The following is a 25,135-nucleotide window of genomic DNA, read 5'->3' on the forward strand; positions in this document are numbered from 1 at the left end:
CACAAAACTGTAAAGCCATTATACTTCAATTAAAAAAAATAATTTTGCCACAGCATTACTCATTTGAAACACACTAAATCTAAAAATTCTCCCTGGACTCTCTGCACATTTTTGAAGGAATGGATTTACTGATGGAAATGGGTTTTGGTATAAGATTTATCAGTTCTATTTTGATAATTCTTCATGGGAAGTGGAGTTAACTAATCTAGTCAAGCATTATTTTACTAAGTGAATCAAGAAAATAGTAAATACTTAATATGAGATATTTATGAAAGCTGTAAAGAAAATAAAGCAGAATAATTGGGTAGAAAATGGTGGGAGGCTATCTTTATGGTGGTCAGGAAAGGCCTCTCTGAGGAGGAAACTTTTGAACACGGACCTGAATGATAATATTAATAGGTATGACTCATCTTCCTAAAACATATTCATAACATTTCTTCATTTAAAAATCATCAAAACTCTCACTTGCTTTCAGGATAAAATAGAAACCTCACTGGTTAATATTCAAGGTCCTCAGAATGCCATTTCTTTTTACAATACTGTTCCATTACAGCATGCTCTAACAGGAAGGGCATGACCTCTGTCCCAAGGCCAGGACCACTAGTAACTAGTTGTTTGGCATAAATCTTTCTGAGCATCCCTTTTCTCTTAAGTAAGAATGGAATCTAACAAGATTGTACATGTAAGGTAATTGTTATCAACCAATTGTTATCAATTGGCCATGTAGGCCAAGTGCTTGACACAGTGTACAGGACATTTATTATCTTCACAATGACTTTACCTAAAACTTGACTTCCCTTGAGCTATTTCTCACAGTTCTATTCCTTGAATGGCTTCCTGGGTAGCTCAAATGGTAAAGAATCTGCCTGCAATGCAGGGAAACCTGGTTTTGATCCCTGGGTCAGGAAGATCTCCTGGAGAAGGGCATGACAACCCACTCTAGTGTTCTTGCCTAGAGAATTCCATGGACATGGACAGAGGAGCCTGTTGGGTTACAATCCACAGAATTGCAGAGAGTTGGACATGACTGAGCGACCAACACACACACATTCCTTGAATGGCAAGTGCTTTCCTACCTCTAAGATTAACACACCCAGGACTGCCATTTCTACTATCTAATGTTTATCCATGCTTCATGGTCCAACTTAACTACTATGACCTTCATAAACCCTTCCCTGGAATTGTTAATCTTTAACCTAAACCCTTCTCTTTAATCTTTTTTTTATGGCCCATAATATATACTATCATCAATATTCATTTTCAATTTAATAGAAATTATCATATTGATTTCTATTTGAATCTGTTCTGTGGAGGGTTCTATCATACCAATGAAAATATGAGTTACTTAAACCTGAAGACAAGAACTATATTTGTTTTTCATAATGTTTATCAAAGTTCTTAGTATCCAGTAGATGTTCATCAAATAACATATATGCTTAGATAAAATGATTAATATCCAAAAATAGGCAGACCTCCTAAAAATAAATAAAATATTTTTTAAATGTAATATGGAATGTAGATAAGATTTTAACAGAGCATTCACGAAAGAAATAGAGATGTACATTAACATAAAATATGCTTAATACCATCCATGAATACTTATAGAAGCATATTAGAACAATTCAATAATGCTACTAAAATTAAAAATTAAGAATTCTATTTCAAAATGAACTCTCATATATTGATGATAGGAATTAGAATTGAGTCACCAACTTTAGAGAGTAGCTTGACATCACCTATTTAATTTTAACACTGTATTCCCTATGGCTAGAGTCGGACATGACTAAGCAATTAACACACACACACACACACACATTCCCTATAACTAAGCAGTTTCCCTTCTAGGTGTACATCTAGATATGTATCCTGGCACATATACTGAAACAGGAGTACATAAGGTGATTTATTACAGTGTTCTCAACAGAAAAGATAGAAACAAAATATTCATTGATAGAGCAGTGGTTAAACTACAGTGTACCTATATAATGCAATATTGTTTGACAGTTAAAAGGAATGAGGTTATAATTGGTGCGGTGCCTTACTCATCGTCCTTTCTAAGGTCCCTTTCTATTATGCAGAGACTGGAAAGCTTAAAAAGCATTTCCAAGAATGCCTTGCATTTAAAATTCTGGATGCAAAATAGATTCTGCCAGCTAGATGCACTTGTATGAAACTTGAAAGGGAGAAGCAAGTCAGATGCCTTTTAAGGCAAAAAATGAGGCTGTCTTGGGATTTATGTTAATAAAAGGTCATGGGGATATTCTGTTTCTTGCAGCAGCATTCTACTTTCTATTCTCCAGCTTCCTAGGATCTAAGAAACAATTTGAGAGTAGGCAAAGACCAGACCAGCTTATGGGTGTCAGGAGGCTGTAGTAGTAGTATCATTGCTGCTAGTGTCTTTCTGATCCCTAAATCTTAGCTATTGAATTCAATACTGCCAGTGGCTATCTCTTCAGGGCATCAGTTCTCTATGGTTCTATTGGTCATCCTTGAAATTCAGCCTGGGGCCTTCACACCAGCCCTTCTAATAACTTTTGAAATACATGATTTCGTATTTCAAATTGCTTTCTGTTTAAAATGTCTTTTCTAAAATAAATAAATAAAATGATTTTTCTACTCTGAACTCTGACTGATAGAGTTGTAAATCTGTATAGAAAAAAATTTAAGAAAAATTATTGAGTAAAAACATGAGATGTAGAATCACAATTTGATACAATAACAGAAATAATTAAAAGAAAAGAATATTTACATCTTTAATGGAAGTTAATGAAATTCACATATTTATTTATAAAAAGGTAAATATATTAAAAATATTGAGAAGGATTCCAAAATGATTACTTCCAAGGAGAAGGAAAAAGACAAGAATTGAAAATGATAACTAAAGAAACTTTATCTTGATCTGTAATGAATTTATTATTTTCACAAGAATAATGTGTTAATATGTTGCTTGCTTGTATAATTAAACAATTTTTAAATATACTTGTTGAAATGAAATACAAGTTTGTCTTTGATATGAATCTGAGTAGAGGATAAAAAGAGGAATTAGTAAATAAAATGTAGGGAGTTAGGGCCAAATTAATATTGGCTAAAAATAAATTGTATTAATATTTGTTGGCTTTGTAGAACTTTCCAGGATGAGATGACAATAAGCACAAAATCCATAAGAACACAGTGGATTGGGAATCCCTGGTGGTCTAATGGTTAGGAATCCACACTTTGACTAATGAGAGGCTAGGTTCAATCCTTGATCGGGGAACTAAGAGCTCGTATGCCAAGCTGTGCAGCATGGACTAAAAAAAAAGTTGATAAGTCTCACAAAGGTGTGAACTAATTTTTAAAGTACAGTTACCAGGAGAAAAATGTCAGAGGAGGATATTCTAAAGAAGGAGCACAGCATTTGAAAGGCCCAGAATAGCATGTTTCAGAAATCTGAAGTAGTAGCAAAATTAGAGCACAGGTTAAATACAAGGGCACAATGTGAGAAAGCACAGAGCTGCGTACAGCAGCTAGATCCTAATAGTACATTTCAGTGTTATTCAATTGGATGGGATTATTACTTCCATTGAACCAGACACCGGTTCAAGAACACAGAGACAGAAAAGAGCTCTTGAGAAACTGTCTAGTAGGATACTCAGATGCAAAACTAGATGTTTCCATTTTGTAGAAAGCATAGTAACAGGTGTATGGCTGGGGCAATCTGGAACACCAGACTAGGGATGCCAGAAAAGGCTTCCTGGTAAGAGGGGAACTCCCAAAATGTGTCCTGACTAATGAGTAGGAAGAGTGTCAAGATTTTTATGGATTTGCAAGTCATAATAAAGAGTTTAGGTTTTATTCTGCAAGGGTGATGAGTCCAGGGGTGGAGTAGATTTTAAGCAGAACAAAGAAATTCTCCTAGACTTCCTCATAACAGACTTTATCCCTGCTCTGATCATGGCTTAGTTTGATGCCCTTTAATCCCTTCTCTTTCATCAAATGACTGGGAAGGAAAATTTGGAGACAGACTCTCATTACTCTGGCCAGTGATTTCTGCTTTGTTGAATCTTTTTTTTGATAGATGATATAAATATGATGTATGGTATAAACATATGAAACCAAAGATAGTTATTTAATGGAATTCTTGTATACTCCTATGTTTAATTAAAATGAAGTTTTGTTTATTCAACCACGTGTGTGAATTGAGACTAAATTTATTGAGGAAACAATGTAAGAAAGTACAATAGAATTATTTTATTTTCACAAAGAATTATAATAATTATAAAGAAAACAATCTTTTATGAAATATTGATTTTTTGTTATCATATGATCTTTTTGTAAAACATAAAAACATATGATTTTTTTGTAATCCTTTAATTAACCACTGTAAACTGCAAATCTGAAATGTGCTTGACATACCTTTATGAAATGTCTCAAAAATAGTTTCTAAAACTTCCTTACATTGAAATCATGAAAAATGAAAATTAGTAACAACTTATGTACCTCAAGTGCTAAGCAGGCATTCCTTCAGGCATTTAACAAAATATCTGGCTCCTGCTCCTCCCGCCGCCGCCCTGAGTCACTGCCTGCGCAGCTCGGGCCGCTCGGCTCCCCGCGCTCCCCACCGATATTTGGCATTTGTACAACATGGCAGACATCGACAACAAAGAACAGTCTGAACTTGATCAAGATTTGGATGATGTTGAAGAAGTAGAAGAAGAAGAAACTGGTGAAGAAACAAAAATCAAAGCGCGTCAGCTGACTGTTCAGATGATGCAAAATCCTCAGATTCTTGCAGCCCTTCAAGAAAGACTTGATGGTCTGGTAGAAACACCAACAGGATACATTGAAAGCTTGCCTAGGGTAGTTAAAAGACGAGTGAATGCTCTCAAAAACCTTCAAGTTAAATGTGCACAGATAGAAGCCAAATTCTATGAGGAAGTTCATGATCTTGAAAGAAAGTATGCTGTTCTTTATCAGCCTCTGTTTGATAAGCGATTTGAGATCATTAATGCCATTTATGAACCTACAGAAGAAGAGTGTGAATGGAAACCAGATGAGGAAGATGAAATTTCGGAGGAGCTAAAAGAAAAGGCCAAGGTTGAAGATGAGAAAAAGGATGAAGAAAAAGAAGATCCCAAGGGAATTCCTGAGTTTTGGTTGACCATTTTTAAGAATGTTGACTTGCTCAGTGATATGGTTCAGGAACATGATGAGCCTATTCTGAAGCACTTGAAAGATATTAAAGTGAACTTCTCAGATGCTGGTCAGCCTATGAGTTTTGTCTTAGAATTTCACTTTGAACCCAATGAATATTTCACAAATGAAGTGTTGACAAAGACATATAGGATGAGGTCAGAACCAGATGATTCTGATCCCTTTTCTTTTGATGGACCAGAAATTATGGGTTGTACAGGATGCCAGATAGATTGGAAAAAAGGGAAGAATGTCACTTTGAAAACGATTAAGAAGAAGCAGAAACACAAGGGACGTGGGACAGTTCGTACTGTGACCAAAACAGTTTCTAATGACTCTTTCTTTAATTTTTTTGCCCCTCCTGAAGTTCCTGAGAGTGGAGATCTGGATGATGATTCTGAAGCTATCCTCGCTGCAGACTTTGAAATTGGTCACTTTTTACGTGAGCGTATAATCCCAAGATCAGTGTTATACTTTACTGGAGAAGCTATTGAAGACGATGACGATGATTATGATGAAGAAGGTGAAGAAGCGGATGAGGAAGGGGAAGAAGAAGGAGATGAGGAAAATGATCCAGACTATGACCCAAAGAAGGATCAAAACCCAGCAGAGTGCAAGCAGCAGTGAAGCAGGATGTATGAGGCCTGAGGATAACCTGCACTGATCTACCTTCTGCTTCCATGGAAAGGATGAATTTACATCATTTGACAAGCCTATTTCAAGTTTTTGTTGTTTGTTTGTTTGCTCATTTTTGTTTTTGCATCCTAAAATAAAAATGTCATATAAAAAAAAAAACAAAAAAACAAAATATCTGACACAATGGTCAGAAAGCTAGTTTGTAATGTCCTGGAATAGAAATCATGCTCAAGTTGCATCATTACCTTCTCCAGGGGATCTTCCTGACCCAGAAACTGAACCCGGGTCTCCCACATTACAGGCAGATTCTTTACCATCTGAGCCACCAGAGAAGCCCATCATTTGGTGAAGATTTCTTTTAAAAGTGCAAATGAGTAAAACATAGTTACATTCAGTGGTGTGCTGGTAAATACTTAACGACTCAGGGATAGGGACTAGGAGCCAACTTGTAGCACTGATCAATTTTCAAGGTCTAAATACACCATGATCAGTTTCAAGCTACTCACATGACATCACTGAATGTAGATTCAGGAAGGACCAAGCAGTAGCTTTCTATGTGTTGTTATTGTTCAGTCGCAAAGTTATGTCTGACTGTTTGCAATCCCATGGACTGCAGCATGCCAGGCTTTCCTGTCCCTCACCATCTCCTGGGGTTCTCCCAAGGTCATGTCCATTGAATTGGTGATGCCATCTAACCATCTCATCCTATGTCACCCCCTTCTCCTCTTGTCCTCAATCCTTCTCACCATGAGGGTCTTTCCCAATGAGTCATCTCTTTGCATCAGGTGGCCAAAGTATTGGGTCTTCAGCATCAGCCCTCCCGATGTGTATTCAGGGTTGATTTCCTTTAAGATTGGTTTGATCTTGCTGTCCAAGTGACTCTCAATAGTTTTATCCATCACCACAGTTTGAAAGCATCAATTCTTTGGTGCTCTGCTTTCTTTACAGTCCAGCTGTCACATCAGTACATGACTCCTGGAAAGACATAGCCTCAACTACATGGACCTTTGTCAGCAAAGTGATATCTTTGCTTCTTAATACACTGTCTAGGCTTGTCCTAGCTTTCCTGCCAAGAAGCCATCATATTCTAATTTTATGGCTGCTGTCACCATCCACAGTGATCTCAGAGTCCAAGAAGAGGAAATCTGTTACTGCCTCCACATTTTCCCTATTTGGCATGAAGTGGTGGGACCGGATGCCATGATCTTGGTTATTTAATACTGAGTTTTAAGCCAGCTTTTTACTCTCCTCTTTCACCTTCATCAAGAGGCTCTTTATTTCCTCTTCACTTTCTGCTGTTAAAGTGGTATCATCTGCATATCTGAGGTTTTTGATATTTCTCCAGGCAATCTTGAGGATACTATTCTGAAAAAGTTGCTTAGACGGCCCAATCTCAAGTACATCTCATCAGCCCTATTATTTTCTATCATATCACTTTTTTTCCTTTGTAACACTTATTGAGATTATCTTATGTCTTTACTGCCTATCTTTATCCTCTAAATGCAGCATCCTTGAAAGATGATACTGTGTCCATACCGGATATTTCCTGAAACACACTGGGTATTCAATAAATATGTGTGATCGTCCCGAGTAAAGAGTGAGGAAGAAAAAAGCACCATCTTGTCATACTTGGTTATGGATTGACTTCACATCACTGTGCTTGTCATTTGAGTCACAATTTACAATAAAAAAAAAAAAGCAAAAGTAATGTCAAAAACAGTTGAAGGAAGAGAAGTTTTTAGTTTATTTTAGCTGTTTTTTTGAAATTTTAAGCTACATTTTTATTTTTAGGAAATTATAAAGGGTAAATTATTCACAGAGATTACAAAGTCAGCCCTCTGTGTACTGCACATGTACTGTCAAGAGAGCTACTGTAATATGCCATACTATCCTCTTCCCTCGAGCACCTCACATTATTTTTGCTGTAAGAGAATGAAAACAAATGACAAAAGAAGGACATGAAGAAAATATATAAATAATTACAACTTTAAGTCATTTTAAAATTCTCGACTTATTTTGAATTTAAATTATATCGAGGGAAAATTTATGTGAGGGTTAGAGCCTATTAACTCTTTGCATGAGGTGGGCAAAGTACTGGAGTTTCATCTTTAGCATCATTCCTTCCAAAGAAATCCCAGGGCTGATCTCCTTCAGAATGGACTGGTTGGATCTCCTTGCAGTCCAAGGGACTCTCAAGAGTCTTCTCCAACACCACAGTTCAAAAGCATCAATTCTTCAGTGCTCGGCTTTCTTCACAGTCAAACCCTCACATCCATACATGACCACAGGAAAAACCACAGCCTTGACTAGACGGACCTTTGTTGGCAAAGTAATGTCTCTGCTTTTGAATATGCTATCTATGTTGGTCATAACTTTAACAAGGAGTAAGCGTCTTTTAATTTCATGGCTGCAGTCACCATCTGCAGTGATTTTGGAGCCCCAAAAAATAAAGTCTGACAATGTTTCCCCATCTATTTCCCATGAAGTGATGGGACCGGATGCCATGATCTTCGTTTTCTGAATGTTGAGCTTTAAGCCAACTTTTTCACTCTCCTCTTTCACTTTCATCAAAGGGCTTTTTAGTTCCTCTTTACTTTCTGCCATAAGGGTGGTGTCATCTGCATATCTGAGGTTATTGATATTTCTCCCGGCAATCTTGATTCCAGCTTGTGCTTCTTCCAGCCCAGCAGTATACAGCCTTGATGTACTCCTTTTCCTATTTGGAACCAGTCTGTTGTTCCATGTCCAGTTCTAACTGTTGCCTCCTGACCTGCATATAGGTTTCTCAAGAGGCAGGTCAGGTGGTCTGATATTCCCATCTCTTGAAGAATTTTCCACAGTTTATTGTGATCCACAAAGTCAAAGGCTTTGGCATAGTCAATAAAGCAGAAATAGATGTTTTTCTGGAACTCTCTTGCTTTTTCGATGATCCAGAGAAGAGTTGATTCATTGCAAAAAACTGATGCTGGGAGGGATTGGGGGCAGGAGGAGAAGGGGACGACAGAGGATGAGATGGCTGGATGGCATCACCGACTCGATGGACGTGAGTTTGACTGAACTCCAGGAGTTGGTGATGGACAGGGAGTCCTGGTGTGCTGCGATTCATGGGGTCGCAAAGAGTCGGACATGACTGAGCGACTGAACTGAACTGAACTGAACTGAGAGCCTATCAAAGGCTGCAGAATGACTTTAAGCAAGTAATTGTTCCTCTTAGCGTTCCTCACTCTATGAATGAAGAGACTTGGTCTAGCTGAACTTCTGATATCCCTTCTCCATTCCAAGATTATAAGATTTTACAAGATTATAAAAACTATCTCAAATATAAATAAAATGTGAATGTCCATTATTTGTCTTATATAGTCCAGCTTAACAAAATGAATTTGTAATAAATAGAATGCAAAATAATTTATTTGGTATATCTAGCATACTTGTTCTCATTCTAACAAAATGTGAATTTTTTTAAACTCTGAAAAATAAAGTATATTTCTAATTTAATAGCAAGGTAAATCAGAACTAGGGTATTAATAAAAATATTTTGATCTTCCTTCTTTTCTTTCTGCTTCCTATATTAGTTAAATAAATAAATGAATGAATGGATAGTGTTTTAGATAAAACATTAATCAAGACCTTCATTCATTTGTATGTAAGAAAATAATTGTTGTATCAACAATAAAAAGAAAAATACTTTGAGAAAATGGATAAGAATATCCTATAGTTGTCTTTCTGTTATGTTCCAAAGTTACTTCTCTTTCAGAGTCCTGTCTTGGAGGTAATCCAGTCATGATAAGCAGTCACTCGAGTGTAGACACCTGGTTTATTCTTTTTACCACACCCTTCTCCCGCGCTTACTATTCGAACAAGGTGCCAGATGTTCCTAGAGTTGGAGTAAGCTAGTGGTCCACCAGAATCATTCTAGAAGAAAACAAGAAAAAAAAAATGTTTCTTGTCCTGAAACATTTCTGTCTCTCCTCTGGAGTTTTCAATAGGCTCTAGGCAGTGCAGACAATTCATGCTCTTTGGGCTTAGAACTGTGGAACTACTGAGTTTCTTCAAAACCCAGGGCAATTACAAACCAGAACACAGTGCCTACAATGGGATTGGATTGGGCTGGGAAGACTAGAAGTTGACCTTAACAATGGCAAAAGTGACTCCATGATGAAGCCTCTGTGGAATGGATGACATGTGCAAGTGGCATCTCTGGATAAGGAAGAGGCAGCCTCCTAGGTCTGCAGGTTGCCCAGAAAATAGGGCCAAATTTATTTTATTACCTTGTAACTATGGATTCCTAGACTGAAAACTTCCTGAGAGCAGAGTTGTGTTCACCACTGCATTTCCAGCTTCTTAGCTGGGGTCTGGTACATTAATGAGATGAATAAATATTTGTTAGGTGGATTGAAATAAGAAGCTACTCTGTGAAAATCATTAAGACAAAAAAAAAAAAAAAAAAGTGGTAAAAACTTCCAATGAATTAGTACTTGGGAAAAATGATTTGATAATGTATCTAAAAGTACCTGACAGGCATCTACTTCTCCTGACATAAATCCAGCACATAGCATTGTATCAGTCACCAAGCCAGATAATGCATATGGAGCATTGCAAACTGTTATCAATAATCTTCAAAAAGGCCTGCTGAAGTATCACTGGAAGAAGACCTAAGGGCAACAAATTCTGCATATTATGGAGATCTTAACCTTGTTTGTTAAAACAAAGAACAATTTGTAGAATAAAGCAGATCCTTTTGGTCACCAAGAGGCAGACAAGTCCCAGGCTAGACTGATTTCTTTCTAATGTTTATTATAGCTGGCTGCCTCACACAGAAATTCCAAATTTTCCAGTTTGTATTCCTGGAGATATTTCAGAAACTGAAGACAATGCCATGCTTTTTTGGTCCCATCACTTCATTTTCTTTTCAGGTTTTTTTTTTTTTTTTTTTTTTTAATGAATTGGTTAATTGCATGAAAGAGTGAGTGATTGATTAAATAATTATTCCTATGAAGCTATTACATATTTACAGAAAGACTTATCATTCACATAAACTTACCATTCATATAAAGTGTTCCCCATCCTGTAACTACAACACTGTCATTTGCTGAGAGTTTCATTTTGGCTTCAGGAAGACAAATCTTACGAACATGGTAAAAGAGACTTCTTCAGCGAGCTGTACAACAGCAATATCATCATGAATCCCAGGGCCACTAAAATTTTCATGAATGATAATGTTTTGAACTTTCCGTGTCATATACGGTTTATTTACTATAGTTCCAAAGTCAACCGTCCAATCTTCTGAATGATTTTTCCTGGAGGCACAATTTAATTAAAATACACTCAATTTGTGGGTCAAAATGGTATTCTCAGTGGTTATCTTATAACTTTAAGCTATGTTTCCCAAACAGTACTATAAAGCACTTAAATTATTATCTTAAAAATGTCTTTGATGTGGGGATGTCATAAATGCTGCAGACATATAAAAACAGCTTCCCTCGTGGCTCAGAGGTTAAAGCGTCTGCCTCGAATGCGGGAGACCTGGGTTCAGTCCCTGGGTAGGGAAGATCCCCTGGAGAAGGAAATGGCAATCCACTCCAGTATTCTTGCCTGGAGAATCCCATGGACGGAGGAGCCTGGTGGGCTACAGTCCATGGGGTCGCAAAGAGTCAGACACGACTGAGCAACTTAACTACTACTAACTAAGGACTAGTAGATTTGTTTGTTGTTTAGTTGTCAAGTCATGTCCAACCAGACTCCTCTCTGACCCAGGGATTGAACCCATGTCTCCTTCATTGCAGGCAGGTTCTTCACCATCTGAACCACCAGGGAAGCCTGTATTGGTGATGTTGTGTGTGTGTTAGTTGCTCAGTCATATCTGACTCTTTGCAACCCCGTGGACTGTAACCCAGCAGGCTCTTGTATCCATGGAATTCTCCAGGCAAGAGTACTGGTGTGGATTGTCATTTCCTTCTCCAGGGGATCTTTCCAACCCAGGGATCAAACCCCGGTCTCCTGCATTGCAGGCAGATTCTTTACCTTCTGAGCCACCAGGGAAGCCCATATTGGAGCTGTTGCTGCTGCTGCTGAGACTGAAGTCGCTTCAGTCGTGTCCGACTCTGTGCGACCCCATAGACGGGAGCTCCCCCGTCCCTGGGATTCTCCAGACAAGAACACTGGAGTGGGTTGCCATTTCCTTCTCCAATGCATGAAAGTGAAAAGTGAAAGTGAAGTCGCTCAGTAGTGTCCGACTCCCAGCCCACTACAAATCCTCCTAAACAGTTGCTGATGTCTCCTGCTACTTCAGCCCCATCTGGTTTCTATGCATTTGAGTTGGGGAGCAACCACATGAGCAGCCTCAGTGCATGGGGTCCAGAATCACATGTACTGCCATGTACGCTGGACTCCATGAGCCTGTGGCAGGGCTCTTGACATCTGTCTGCACACATAAAAAAATTGCAACTTGTTCTCACCAGTCACTCCACTATATGTACCAAGTCAATGAATCTTGGCTTATAATTTAGATTTTTTGACCAGATTCTCCAGTTCCTCTGAGATTCTTTCTCAATTTAGGCCCTAACATTCTATTTAATTACTGTCACTTTCCTCAAAATGTCAGGTGCATTTTTTTTAAGATTTCAAGATCTTTGTGTAACTGTGACCTTCTTGAATCCTTCTCCCATTCTGAAGACTTCAGTGACTCCACACATTCAATAGTTGTGTTTCTTTAGTAAGTAAGCATCTTGTTATTTAGAGGTGTCCCTGATGAATAAAACTATATTTTCTAAGCATATTTTCTAACGTTTCCATTTAAAAATCTTCTTTATTTCAAATAGTTATTTTTGTTTGCTGTCCATAGAATAAGACTTGTGTCTCTACATCTCAACACATTTGAAGATGACTATTTTTTCAACTCAAAATATGCATTATTCTTTCTGATATATCTACTCCAATCAACAAACTTTATCTCTTTAGAGTCTGGAACAAAACTTGCAACTGCATATCTCAGTTAGAATATGTTCTCTATCTTCATCAAGTGTCCACAGAGCATACTAACATCTGTGTTGTACGTGTGACACTTACCACTCCACCTGCATAATACCTTTAATATATCACATTTAAATTTCTTCAACTAGATTGTAAATCCCTACAGCAGAAGACGAATAAGCACCTTGTAACTGGATTTAGACATACCTGACTTCACACTCAGTTCCTGCTGTTTAAGAGTGGTAGGATCTTGGTCAAGTTGTATCACCATTTCTAAACCCAATTTCCTCATCTTTAAATAGCTTCAAGTATACATTTCATTACTTTGTCAACAAAGGTTCGTCTAGTCAAGGCTATGGTTTTTCCTGTGGTCATGTATGGATGTGAGAGTTGGACTGTGAAGAAGGCTGAGCGCCGAAGAATTGATGCTTTCGAACTGTGGTGTTGGAGAAGACTCTTGAGAGTCCCTTGGACTGCAAGGAGATCCAACCAGTACATTCTGAAGGAGATCAGGCCTGGGATTTCTTTGGAAGGAATGATGCTAAAGCTGAAACTCCAGTCCTTTGGCCACCTCCTGCGAAGAGTTGACTCATTGGAAAAGACTCTGATGCTGGGAGGGATTGGGGGCAGGAGGAGAAGGGGATGACAGAGGATGAGATGGCTGGATGGCATCACTGACTCGATGGACGTGAGTCTGGGTGGACTCCGGGAGTTGGTGATGGACAGGGAGGCCTGGCGTGCTGCAATTCATGGGGTCACAAAGAGTCAGACACTACTGAGCGACTGATCTGATCTGACACATTTCATATGGAATTATTGTTATGATTACATGAAATGATGTAAATAAAGCACTTAGTATCAGGCAAAAGCCCTTATTTGGAAAATGTTAATTGCTTCCATTTGCTTTTCCCTTAGTTGCTCCCATTTAAATGCCTTTGTTTGCATGTGTGTGAGCTCAGTTGCTTCAGTTGTGTACAACTCTTTGCGACCTTATGGACTGTAGCCTGCCAGGATCCTCTGTCCATGGGGATTCTCCAGGCAACAGTACTGGAGTGGGTTGCCATGCCATCCTCCAGGGGATCTTCCTGATGCAAGGATCGAACTGGAGTCTCCTGTGTTGACAGGCAAGTTCTTTAGTGTCACCTAGGAAGCCCTTAAATGTCTTCACTGCCCTTGAATTATGAGGGTACTTGTAAATTTCATGTAGTCTTGGTGAATGTCACACATTTAGGTTAACCTTCACAGACCTCCTAAATAGATCTGCAACCAGAATCTTACATTTAGTCAGAGTTTCAAACTTACCTAGCAAAGCAGTGCGCTGCAGAGAGGAGCCACCTGCTGCTGATCAGTGGAGGCCACAGTGGCATTTTCCCCATTCACAATTCGGTTGCCTACTGTGACACTGTTGGTCAGTCTTCTCCCACAACCTGAATAAAGGATTTATTTATACAAGAGCAGGTAACTTTGATTATGCTGTATAAGAAATACATTTTAAAACAGTTCTTGAAATCCTTCAATGATTGTCCTGTATCTCCTAACCAATGCTGTTTTTTTCCAGAATGTACTTTTTTTATGGTAGCACTCCATCCTTGTTTCGATGATTTTACTTTTCCTCTTCCTCTTTTCCAATTTCAAGAATCTTTCAGCTGTTGACCTTTGTTGTATTATAATTCTAGTCTCCCCAAGTAGATTGCATAATTTTAAAGGTGGAGACTTTGCTTCATTAATGTCTTACATAGCATGTACAATGCTGTCTGTAAAGCCCCATGTGGATAACATATACTCCATAAATATCCACTGAATGAATGAATGCACGGATGTATCAAACTGTGGGCCACATGATTCTCTAAAGAGAATTGGCTTAAAAAGTACAGACTTTTTTTAACTTATAATAAACACATTTTATATAGCCTAGTTTTGCATTTTCTTATTACCCTCCATTTTTCCTTCACTAAAAAAAAAAACTAATTCAGCCATGATATTCTTCGTGATTCCATTTTTTGAAAATAATTCTCACTTCACACTTTTGAACAACCCATTACAAATAGTCAGTGTTTTTCAAAAAGAAACGCTAGATAGATATGTGGCATCGCCAATAATTTTGAAAGACTACTACAGGTTTCCAAAATGAAGTACTTCTAGAAACTTTGTAGCAAGATGATGGGGAACTATTTATGAAAGTGTTAAATTTATAATAAAATTTCTAAACTTACAGTTTAGAAGCATTTGTTGGTAAGCATTTCAACATTATTCTTGATGATTTCTGAAATTAAGAAACAAAAACATAAGGTTAATAAAATATCACCAAGCAATTCTTTTCAACCAAAGGACGAAATTTCTCAACCCAGTTACACCCAACATTTGACTATTAAAATTAGTTCATGTGTTATTTATCAACCCCTCTGACTCCTACTTGCTCAATTTTGGCCATCTCTCCACATTTCTACCAGGTGGTATAGGCAAAAGGAAAAGGAGATAAAAAAGCAAAGCTCTCAGTTTTATAACAGTTGAAGTAAAACATTTAGAGAAATAAGAAGCTGACACTCTTACTAAAAGAGGCACTGAGCATAATCTTTGGATTTTTTTCCCTATGATAATTCTCACTACTTTGAAATAGAGTTGTCTATATTTTAAAGAAAAATAGCAATTAAAATTACATTTTATTGTGCATACCCTGCTCTTTAGAAGTCATCTCATTACTTAGACTGAATTGTGAAATTTTGAGAATTTGACTTAAATTTAAGTCTATTTTCTACTGGAAAGATACCTTAGAGAGAAAGAAAAGAGAGAACATAAAAAAAAGGCACATCAGAAAGTGTTGACCCTGCATTCCTAGGAGACAGAGGGGCCATAACTGGTACAACCTTCTTTCCTAATGACTAAGCACAAAGGAATTATCTTGCTCTTTGCAAAAGCTCTAACTCAAACTCACTTCTTATGAGTGGCCCATTGGTAACAGGGACTGTATTGAAGCAAAGGAGCTGTAACAGGCAGTTGGTGACCATTATAGCCTTCAAGGATACTAGGATCAATTGTCAGTCTGGAAGAATCACAAAACTGGGCTCTGGAAACATAAGCTTATCACCTAACAGACTTTTTAATAATTGGAGTTTAGAGTTTCAAGATCTTTGAAAAATCATCAAAAATTTATGAATAATTACTTTCTGTACTAGGACAAAATCCTATCATTTTCTTCCCTTGTTTTCTAAGGAATTATTCCAGGCAAACTTTATCTTTAATAATATTACTTCCATTCTCCCACAAGAAGCAATGAGAATTCCCTAATCTTCAACTTTACCCTTACTCCTGCAATCTTTACACTGAATGATCAAGAAAACCCCAAGTCTGTTTCTTATAATGAGAGCCTGACATAAGTAGAAGGTAAGGAGGAACATATGGAGGAGGGCTTGGCAGCTTGGAGTATTTTTGCTTGGAGAATCCCCATGGACAGAGAAGCCCAGCAGGCAACAGTCCATGACATCACAAAGAGTCAGACTCGACTGAGTGACTAAGCACAGCACAAGGAGGACTATGACTTCAGTTATTATTTTTCACCCCCTTTTCATCCATTACAGCCAACCCTTCCAAACTCACAAGCATGCCTGTAGCTTAACACTTATTTCTATCACTGTTCAGACAAAGATTCTATAACACTTCGCTTTCCAATACCACCTCAATTATAGGAGTGCCACAGTTGGGAAAACTAATTTTTCCTAAGAAAATTCCTAAAAATTTTGGTTCATTTTTTTTTCAGTCCTTTTTTTTTTAATAGTCTTGGTATTTAAGTAGTAGAAAATAATGTAAAAAAGTAAAATACCTGTAACTTTAATGGAAGTGGGAACTGCATTCCAGGATGCCATGGTGTCCTTCAACTTCTGATGTAAGATAATCTTGATTTTAGTCCTCATGCTATTCTTTTCTGCTGGAGGAAACTTGAATGTCAACTGTAACTGTACACTTGAACCACTGGAATCAGGACTAGAAATAACAAATATTCTAGTGTGCTGTTTTCTGATTTTTTTAGATGTTTCATGAACACATTAGATTTCCCACATGTTAATTATTATATTGCCTTTACATATATTAAAAAATAATACAGATATTTTCTCAGTATATATAAAGTGTAATGGTCCCTAAGAACCTAACTGGTTAAAAGGTATTACTCATGAAAAAGGATGTGAACCACAAACTAGAAATCAGAATATTTCAAACACATGTAAGAAACTGACTACTGGCCAACAAATAATTGGCTTGAGATTTTATTGTAATGTAGAAAAAAAAATAGTGTTCTTATATAGATATTTTCTAATAGCTTAATTTTAGAGAAAAAGATAAATGGGAACTTAAATGTAGGGTCTGGAAGTATTCAAAAGATAACTTCTAGCATGTATTTGGGAGCCAGTACTAAACTTCTTCCTATAGATTCTTATATATGCCCACCCCAATAGATCTATGCAATGATAAAGTTCAGAAAGATAACTCTAAAACATGAAGACAATCTCCATTATCTACATATTCAGTACATAATTTTTATTAATCAGGAAATAAGATAAATTCATTTTGGAAGATTTTCAAACAAAAATCCATATTAAGCACTGTTAAAAAAAAAACTTCAACTCTATTTTCAAATAATTATGATTAATTGAAGACCCTTTGAAGATTTTTGCTTGTCTGTAAGAAAGTAGATTGGTTGGTTGGTTAGTTGGTTGATTGGTTGGCTAGCTGGATTTTTTGTTTCATTTTGTTTTATTTAGGGAGTTCAGACTCACAAGTGCTCCCTGTGTCACTCATTCCCTATGCTTTGTGACACTGCCTTCCTACATCCCTCATCCCCCCACCACCACCAAGCGCACTTACAATACATATTTAGACAAAAGTTACCTTAAAAAGATTCACTTTCTCCAATCATTAAAGTGATGGCAATTATGAGAGAGAACAAAAGAGGATTATTTTAGAAAAAATATGGCCAGATGAGTATGAATGGAAAAAGAGATGATTTTAGTGTATCAGTAGCAAAACAATCAGCTAGAACTTCTGGTTTTGCATAGAGTTACAATTATCTTTTATCATAGAAGTCAGTTAGGACTGACTGCCACCAACAACTTTATAATTCCCCTTCAAGTACAGAGATTAAAGATTTGAGCAGAACACTTCCTACCTGAATAGAAATTTGTTCAATACAGTGATGCTATAATTTATGGGGAACTCTTTCAGATCAGATCAATCACTCAGTCGTGTCTGACTCTTTGCGACCCCATGAATCGCAGCACGCCAGGCCTCCCTGTCCATCACCAACTCCCAGAGTTCACTCAGACTCACGTCCATAGAGTCAGTGATGCCATCCAGCCATCTCATCCTCTGTCGTCCCCTTCTCCTCCTGCCCCCAATCCCTCCCAGCATCAGAGTCTTTTCCAATGAGTCAACTCTTCGCATGAGGTGGCCAAAGTACTGGAGCTTCAGCTTTAGCATCATTCCTTCCAAAGAAATCCCAGGCCTGATCTCCTTCAGAATGTACTGGTTGGATCTCCTTGCAGTCCAAGGGACTCTCAAGAGTCTTCTCCAACACCACAGTTCAAAAGCATCAATTCTTCGGTGCTCAGCCTTCTTCACAATCCAACTCCCACATCCATACATGACCACTGGAAAAACCATAGCCTTGACTAGACGAACCTTTGTTGGCAAAGTAATGTCTCTGCTTTTGAATATGCTATCTAGGTTGGGTCATAACTTTCCTTCTAAGGAGTAAGCATCTTTTAATTTGGCTGCAGTCACCATCTGTAGTGATTTTGGAGCCCAGAAAAATAAAGTCTGACACTGTTTCCACTGTTTCCCCATCTATTTCCCATGAAGTGATGGGACCGGATGCCATGATCTTCGTTTTCTGAATGTTGAGCTTTAAGCCAACTTTTTCACTCTCCACTTTCACTTTCATCAAGAGGCTTTTTAGTTCCTCTTCACTTTCTGCCATAAGGGTGGTGTCATCTGCGTATCTGAGGTTATATTGATATTTCTCCTGGCAATCTTGATTCCAGCTTGTGTTTCTTCCAGTCCAGTGTTTCTCATGATGTACTTTGCATGTAAGTTAAATAAACAGGGTGACAATATATAGCCTTGACGAACTCCTTTTCCTATTTGGAACCAGTCTGTTGTTCCATGTCCAGTTCTAACTGTTGCTTCCTGACCTGCATACAAATTTCTCAAGAGGCAGGTCAGGTGGTCTGGGATTCCCATCTCTTTCAGAATTTTCCACAGTTTATTGTGATCCACACAGTCAAAGGCTGAGGAACTCTTTAGTCCCTCTCTTTTTACCTTCTTTCTTCCCTTCTTTCCTCCCTTCCTTCCTTCTCTCTCTCTCTTCCTCTATCCCTGTTTCTTGCTGTTGATGTTATTTAAAGCTGAGGTGTATGTGATGTATTACCTACTTCTCATTCCATAAGATCTTGAATGAATTTTTACTTACAGAAGTTTGATGACTTTTGAGTTTATATATTCTTTGTATACACTAGAATTTTGAAGTGCATCAGATATCTGTCAAGAGAAAAAACAAAAAAGCTACCATGTATGTTTTAACCAAATTTATAATAAAATAAATAAACTTCTGACTTACCTTAATCTCAGTATCTTTGCTCAGATCTGTGCTGGCCTGTGAAACCGTTTTTTCACAATTATCATTGTATGTGATTCCAGATATATAAAAATCACCTTGGTAATAGTAAGTCTTTTCTGTGAAATAAAGAAATACTTTAAAAACTTTAAAATAAACTTGACCTCAAGTCCCTCCATATCTTTATCTCAAAATTAATAATCAATACTGGGAAATTAACTTATCACCACTTGAATGAGAGATCCCCCTAGCCCTCAGCCAACTCTGATTACTCTCAGTATTAACAAAAACTGTATTAATTCATAAATATTAATTCGTAAACCAGAATCCTAGAGTAAGCCCATCTTCCAAAATTGCTTCAAAAAATTTTACAACCAAGTTTGAGTGTCTAATTTTATTTCAAGAAGTCCAGTTCAACTAATTTAGATTTAGGTAATATAAGCTTATCTAGCATTGAATCTGAAATGGTAGATAGCTGACCATGTAAAGAAACTCAAGAGTAAATTCTCATCCTACACACTTCCTGCTCAAGCCAGGATGACTGTAGTGCTCCATTTTGTATCACTTCTTTCCACTAAGTCATTGTTTCTTTTTAAAAAGGGACTTGTTAAAATGCAAACCATATTTTGGAAGACCAGCTAATTAAGCTACTGGTCCCCACTAACATACTGACAAGGCTTCTTCACGGGAGCCTGCTTCGGAAAACTCAGAGAGCTATCCATAAGGAAACTATGTGAATAAAGTTATTTTTTAATGAGTAGAGGTAGAAGTAGATAGAAAGATTCAGACTATGGAGACATGGTGGATAGACAAGGTAGGCAAGAGACTGTGAGCATCCACTATACTTCCAAAGGATAAGTTTTGAAATTTGATATTAAGATGGTTGGGTAAAAACAAAGGAGAAGAGGCTAGGTTGAAAAAGAACTGAAATTTTCACTGAATCAAGCAAAATATATCCACATTGCATTACTGCATAGGGTGATATATTTCAGAGGAATAAAATAGGAAAATCATGAAAAAGTATTGTTAGAATCATACACTTAAAGTATTAAGATGTGGGTTTGTGCTCAACTATACTAAACAGCTTGTGATATCTAGGAAGTCACTTGACTTTCCTGAGCCTCAGTTTCCTGCATGTGAAAGTAGGGACAGTAGTAAAACCTGCCCTCCCAGGCTCAGATAATTAGTGTGAGGATCAAGTGGAGTAACACATGCCAAGTTTCTTTCAAAAACAACTAATCTCAAAAATATACAAGTTTCTTTAAAAAACAACTAATCTCAAAAATATACAAGCAACTCCTACAGCTCAATTCCAGAAAAATAAATGACCCAGTCAAAAAATGGGCCAAAGAACTAAATAGACATTTCTCCAAAGAAGACATACAGATGGCTAACAAACACATGAAAAGATGCCTATACCTGTGGTGGATTCATGTTGAGATATGGCAAAACCATTGCAATATTTTAAAGTTAAAAAATAAAATAAAAAATAAAAACATTAAATGGATATACAAATTTCAGGGTTTACTTTTCCTGAAAGATAAAAATAAAACAAGCTCTCTGGATGTAAACTTAATGAATGTTATTAAAAATAAGATCAAGTTAGTATGAGCATTCAGCCATTTAACCACTCTTGACTGTCCACTATTAGAAAAGCCATTAGTGGATTATCCACAGCTGCTTATCACTTACGTCATTCAAAAAAGTTTGTTTATATATTTGCTGCATCAAGTCTTAGTTGCAGCACATAAGATCTTCATTACCTCATGTGGGATCTTTCATCGTGGTGCAGACGCTCTAGTTGTGGCACAAGGGCTCCAGAGCATGTGGGCTCATTAGTTTTGGCCCCGGACTTAGCTGTTCCACAGCATGTGGGATCTTAACCAGGGATCAAAATGCATCCCCTGCATTACAAGGCAGATTCTTCATCACTAGACCACCAGGGAAGTTCTTCAAATGGATCTTAACAACCAATATCAGAGCACAAGGATTGGCTCAGACAGTAAAGCATCTGCCTATAATACAGGAAACCCAGGTTTGATCCCTTGGTCGGGAAGATCCAATGGAGAAGGGAATGGGAACCCACTCCAATATTCTTGCCTGGAACATCCCATAGGCAGAGGAGCCTGGAGGGCTACAGTCCATGGGTTCGCAAATAGTCAGACACAATTGTGTGTGTAGATCTTAATAACCAATATCAGAAGGAACCAAAAAGAGTAGGGAATCTCTGAAGTTTGAGGTATATTTTTTACCAAAAGATACAAGTTAGCTACAAACCTATTCTACAAGCACCTTTATTGACAATGAATACTGGCATCACAGTATTGAGCATTTCAATCTTGCCCACACTCCCATAGCTGTTGATATAACTTATAGACTGGATCAAAGAGGCATCTGATTCAAAAAAATTGCAAACTTTGGTGTCAAATAGCATAAAATTAAGTTGAAATAAAATAGTAATTTGATGAGAAAGTTTCCATAAAGAAATTTAATATTCTTGTGTTTCTTGTCAATTTTTAAGAAAATGAGAGTCAATACTGACCAACTGCCAGAAAATGGACAAGGAGACCAATAGTTAATCCCCAAATTGCCACAACTCCAAGAAAAATAAGGATGGTTCTCCATAACGGCCAAGATCTTCTCTGAGAAGATACGCTGGTGTGTCTACCAAAAGAAGAAAGGTGACTTGAATCAGATGATGTGCTGTGTGTTGTGCTGAATCAGATGATAAATATTCTAAATTTACCTGTCAATACAATATTGTAAAGTTTAAAAATAAAATAAAATTAAACTAAAAAAAAAATTACCTGTCTCTCCTCCAACTCATACAACACAATTTATAGTTTATGCATCATATCTTTGTGTTAGCTTAAAACAAGAAGCCTCAAATGTGTAAGGAGGATAGACCCTAATGCTCACTCCAGTACTCTTGCCTGGAAAATTCCTGTGCAACTCCACCCAGTCTTAATTCCTCTCTGTACTGTTCTCAATTCTTAATCCTACCTCTTCCTTATATCTCTTTTGATGACTTGTTTATTAACACTACCCTATGCCAACATTGTGAAAGCACTTCAAAGAAACTCCCTACATTCCATACGTGCTTTTATACTGAAGTTCATTTGTATAATCTAATTTTCATAGAAAAATATTTCTTATATTAGATAAATCACAGTTTAAAAGGAGCATATAATTAATGTGAACAATATATTTATAACCTTATTAATATCTGAAAATATATGTCTGCTAATAAGTAGAAAAATTTACTATGATAGTCTCAAATTTGTTTTGGAATAGCCATTGTAACTTAAGCTGGTAGCTTAGTCTCTCTGAGACATGAATACTAGTTTGAGAGACTCAAGCACTATATAGCCTGAATTATGTACATAGTACAGAAAGTAGCTGGCATGGTTTCGATATAAAATAGTCACTATACTACAGTGTATAAAATGCTTTTCTTTGAAGATCCCTTTTAGATGTTCTTGAAAATTCTAAAGAATACACAGTGTTGACTATAGAACTGGTATTGCTTTTTCCCTTTAACTGTGAATTTCTTCCTATCATAAATAATTGAGATTTTTTATATATAAAATGTCACAGTTTATGATTTATTCAACCTCTCCTCTAGTATGATGTTTGCATTCTGAAATTGATTATTATTTTTAATAACAGCTGAAATCATTAAAATCATGTTCTAAATATCCAAAAAAGTCCATTCATGAAATAATTTACTCTCATCTATCAAGTATATATTTTAGCCATAATTTTTTAAAGGTAGAAATCTGAGTTCTTGAATGAATCTCTCATTTAACAAAGATAATAGGGTAAAAATTAATCTTCAATAAATTTAACCAACTCCATATGCTAAACTAAATTATACCTGACTCACTTTTGGACAGAACCTACTGCAAGGAAGAACTCATTGCTATTCTGGTATAATTCAACTATTTACCTTAATCAAATTATAATAATGTTAAAAATGACGGTAACTACACTATCCACAATTTTAAAACATTTATCTCACAATAATTTATTTCCCACAGCCCATACCCAGTATCATATCCTAAATCAGACTTCGTTATAACAAATTCTGACACTGAATTAGCAGTTAAATTACAAAGCCTTAAAAACTGTAGTTCTCATTTACTAAAACTTCATTTCCAACCACTTGAATTGGATGGACCTGAGTTCTGTTAAATAGTGAAGAGTGTAAAACATAATTCCAATGCAAAATTCCCCAAATCTTATAAAGATACTTTTTTTTTTCCCATCGTTAAAGTTGTTCAGTCTTTTCCAACTCTTTGTGACCCCATGGACTATATACAGTCCATGGAATTCTCTAGGCCAGAATACTGGAGTGGGTAGCCTTTCTCATCTCAAGGGGATCTTCCCAACTCAGCGATCGAACCCAGGTCTCCCGGATTGCAAGAGGATTCTTTACCATCTGAGCCACATAGGGAGAGGCTTATTAATAAGGAAGAAAGTATTAATAATTAATGATCAAATAAGTCAAAAAGCCTTCATCACCAACTTTCTTCCAGAACTCTAGGAAAGCCGAGTCTGGAAAGGAACTTATTTGGAAATGTATTACGTTTTGAGGGCCCCCTGCAGTTTAATTTAGAGTCTGTGTTGTAAAGTATATTATTTCAAAAATCTATAATGGCATTCAGGTTTTTAAAATATTTCTTTAAAAATTCATATTAGAAAACATGGTTTTCGTTACACCATTAGAGAATAAAAATGGTAGTATTCCTTTTTTTTTTTTTTTGGCTGCACCTTGCAACATGTGATATCCTAGTTCCTTGACCAGCAATCAAACCTATGCCCCTGCACTAGAAATGTGGAATCTTAACCACTGAACCACCAGGGAAGTCCCAGTGGTATTCTTATGAATGATTATTTTTAAAATAGCAAATAAAATTTTGCTAAAATTTGATTAATATTTTCCAAATTTCTGAAAATTTCCCAGAGACTTTACAGGGCCTTTAGATATCAGAAACAGTAATATGGATCCAGAAATAAAAATCTAAATTATAAAAAGCAACTAATGAACAAAAAACTAGAAGCTACTCTGTAGCAACCTGTTAGCTTTTATAGACTTAATCTCCCAAATAAAATTCCATTTACCTGTACATAGTATTCTGGTTATTATGGTGGAGTCAGCAACAAAGATAGTGATGATGTTGACCATGATGACAATGATAATAGTGGTAATAAAAATAAGGGCTTTCTGGTGGAGCTTTTAAGATGATCAGAGTTTCCCAGGTTTATGTGTTACATTCAGTGTTGGTTGGTTCATTTTTATGGGCTGGGTGAAATAAAGAGAACAAATAAAGTGAAACTTGTCTCACTAGTGTCAACAACTGTCATATTTCTATGGTTTCAAGATAAGAGTCATCCAGGGAATGACAAGCTTCCTTGACTTGGCTATTTAGAAAAAACTAATAGCCTAATCTTTGTCTGGTCACTTAAAAGGTACACCTAAGAAATAGCTTTTTGGTGTATCGAGATAATTCTAACTCTGTGTTTGACCAGTTTCATCATTCTGGATTCTTCCTCCTCAACTGAAACCAGCTGTAATTAGGTAGAAGTTGCTGACAAAAGACTTTTCACAAGGTATTGATATTAACATAACTAATATCACCACCATTTTGATATAATGAATTCTATTTCATTGTTGTTTACATCTTCATTTCCCTAATTACCAGTGAAAATGATCATTGCTGCTGCTGCTGCTAAGTCACTTCAGTAGTGTCC

The 25,135-nt window shown here is 36.8% G+C and overlaps 1 protein-coding gene and 1 pseudogene across 1 annotated transcript; one reads left to right on the plus strand and one right to left on the minus strand.

The window, feature by feature from the left end:
• The first annotated feature begins 4,525 nt into the window (after window positions 1–4,525).
• LOC613882 (nucleosome assembly protein 1-like 1 pseudogene) lies at window positions 4,526–5,959 on the plus strand (annotated as a pseudogene).
• A 3,490-nt stretch (window positions 5,960–9,449) lies between these two features.
• Window positions 9,450–24,569, minus strand: LOC100140029 (transmembrane protease serine 11B). The gene is given in 14 exon segments (XM_010806181.4): window positions 9,450–9,720; window positions 10,320–10,410; window positions 10,412–10,460; window positions 10,850–10,942; window positions 10,945–11,105; window positions 14,080–14,139; window positions 14,141–14,204; window positions 15,002–15,040; window positions 16,595–16,755; window positions 19,238–19,305; window positions 19,385–19,500; window positions 21,924–22,045; window positions 23,429–23,474; window positions 24,506–24,569. Coding segments are annotated over 14 exon segments (1,296 nt in total). The 3' UTR covers window positions 9,450–9,558.
• Window positions 24,570–25,135: the final 566 nt, after the last annotated feature.

The sequence above is a fragment of the Bos taurus genome, chromosome 6 (assembly GCF_002263795.3).
Source record: "Bos taurus isolate L1 Dominette 01449 registration number 42190680 breed Hereford chromosome 6, ARS-UCD2.0, whole genome shotgun sequence".
NCBI lineage: Eukaryota > Metazoa > Chordata > Mammalia > Artiodactyla > Bovidae > Bos > Bos taurus.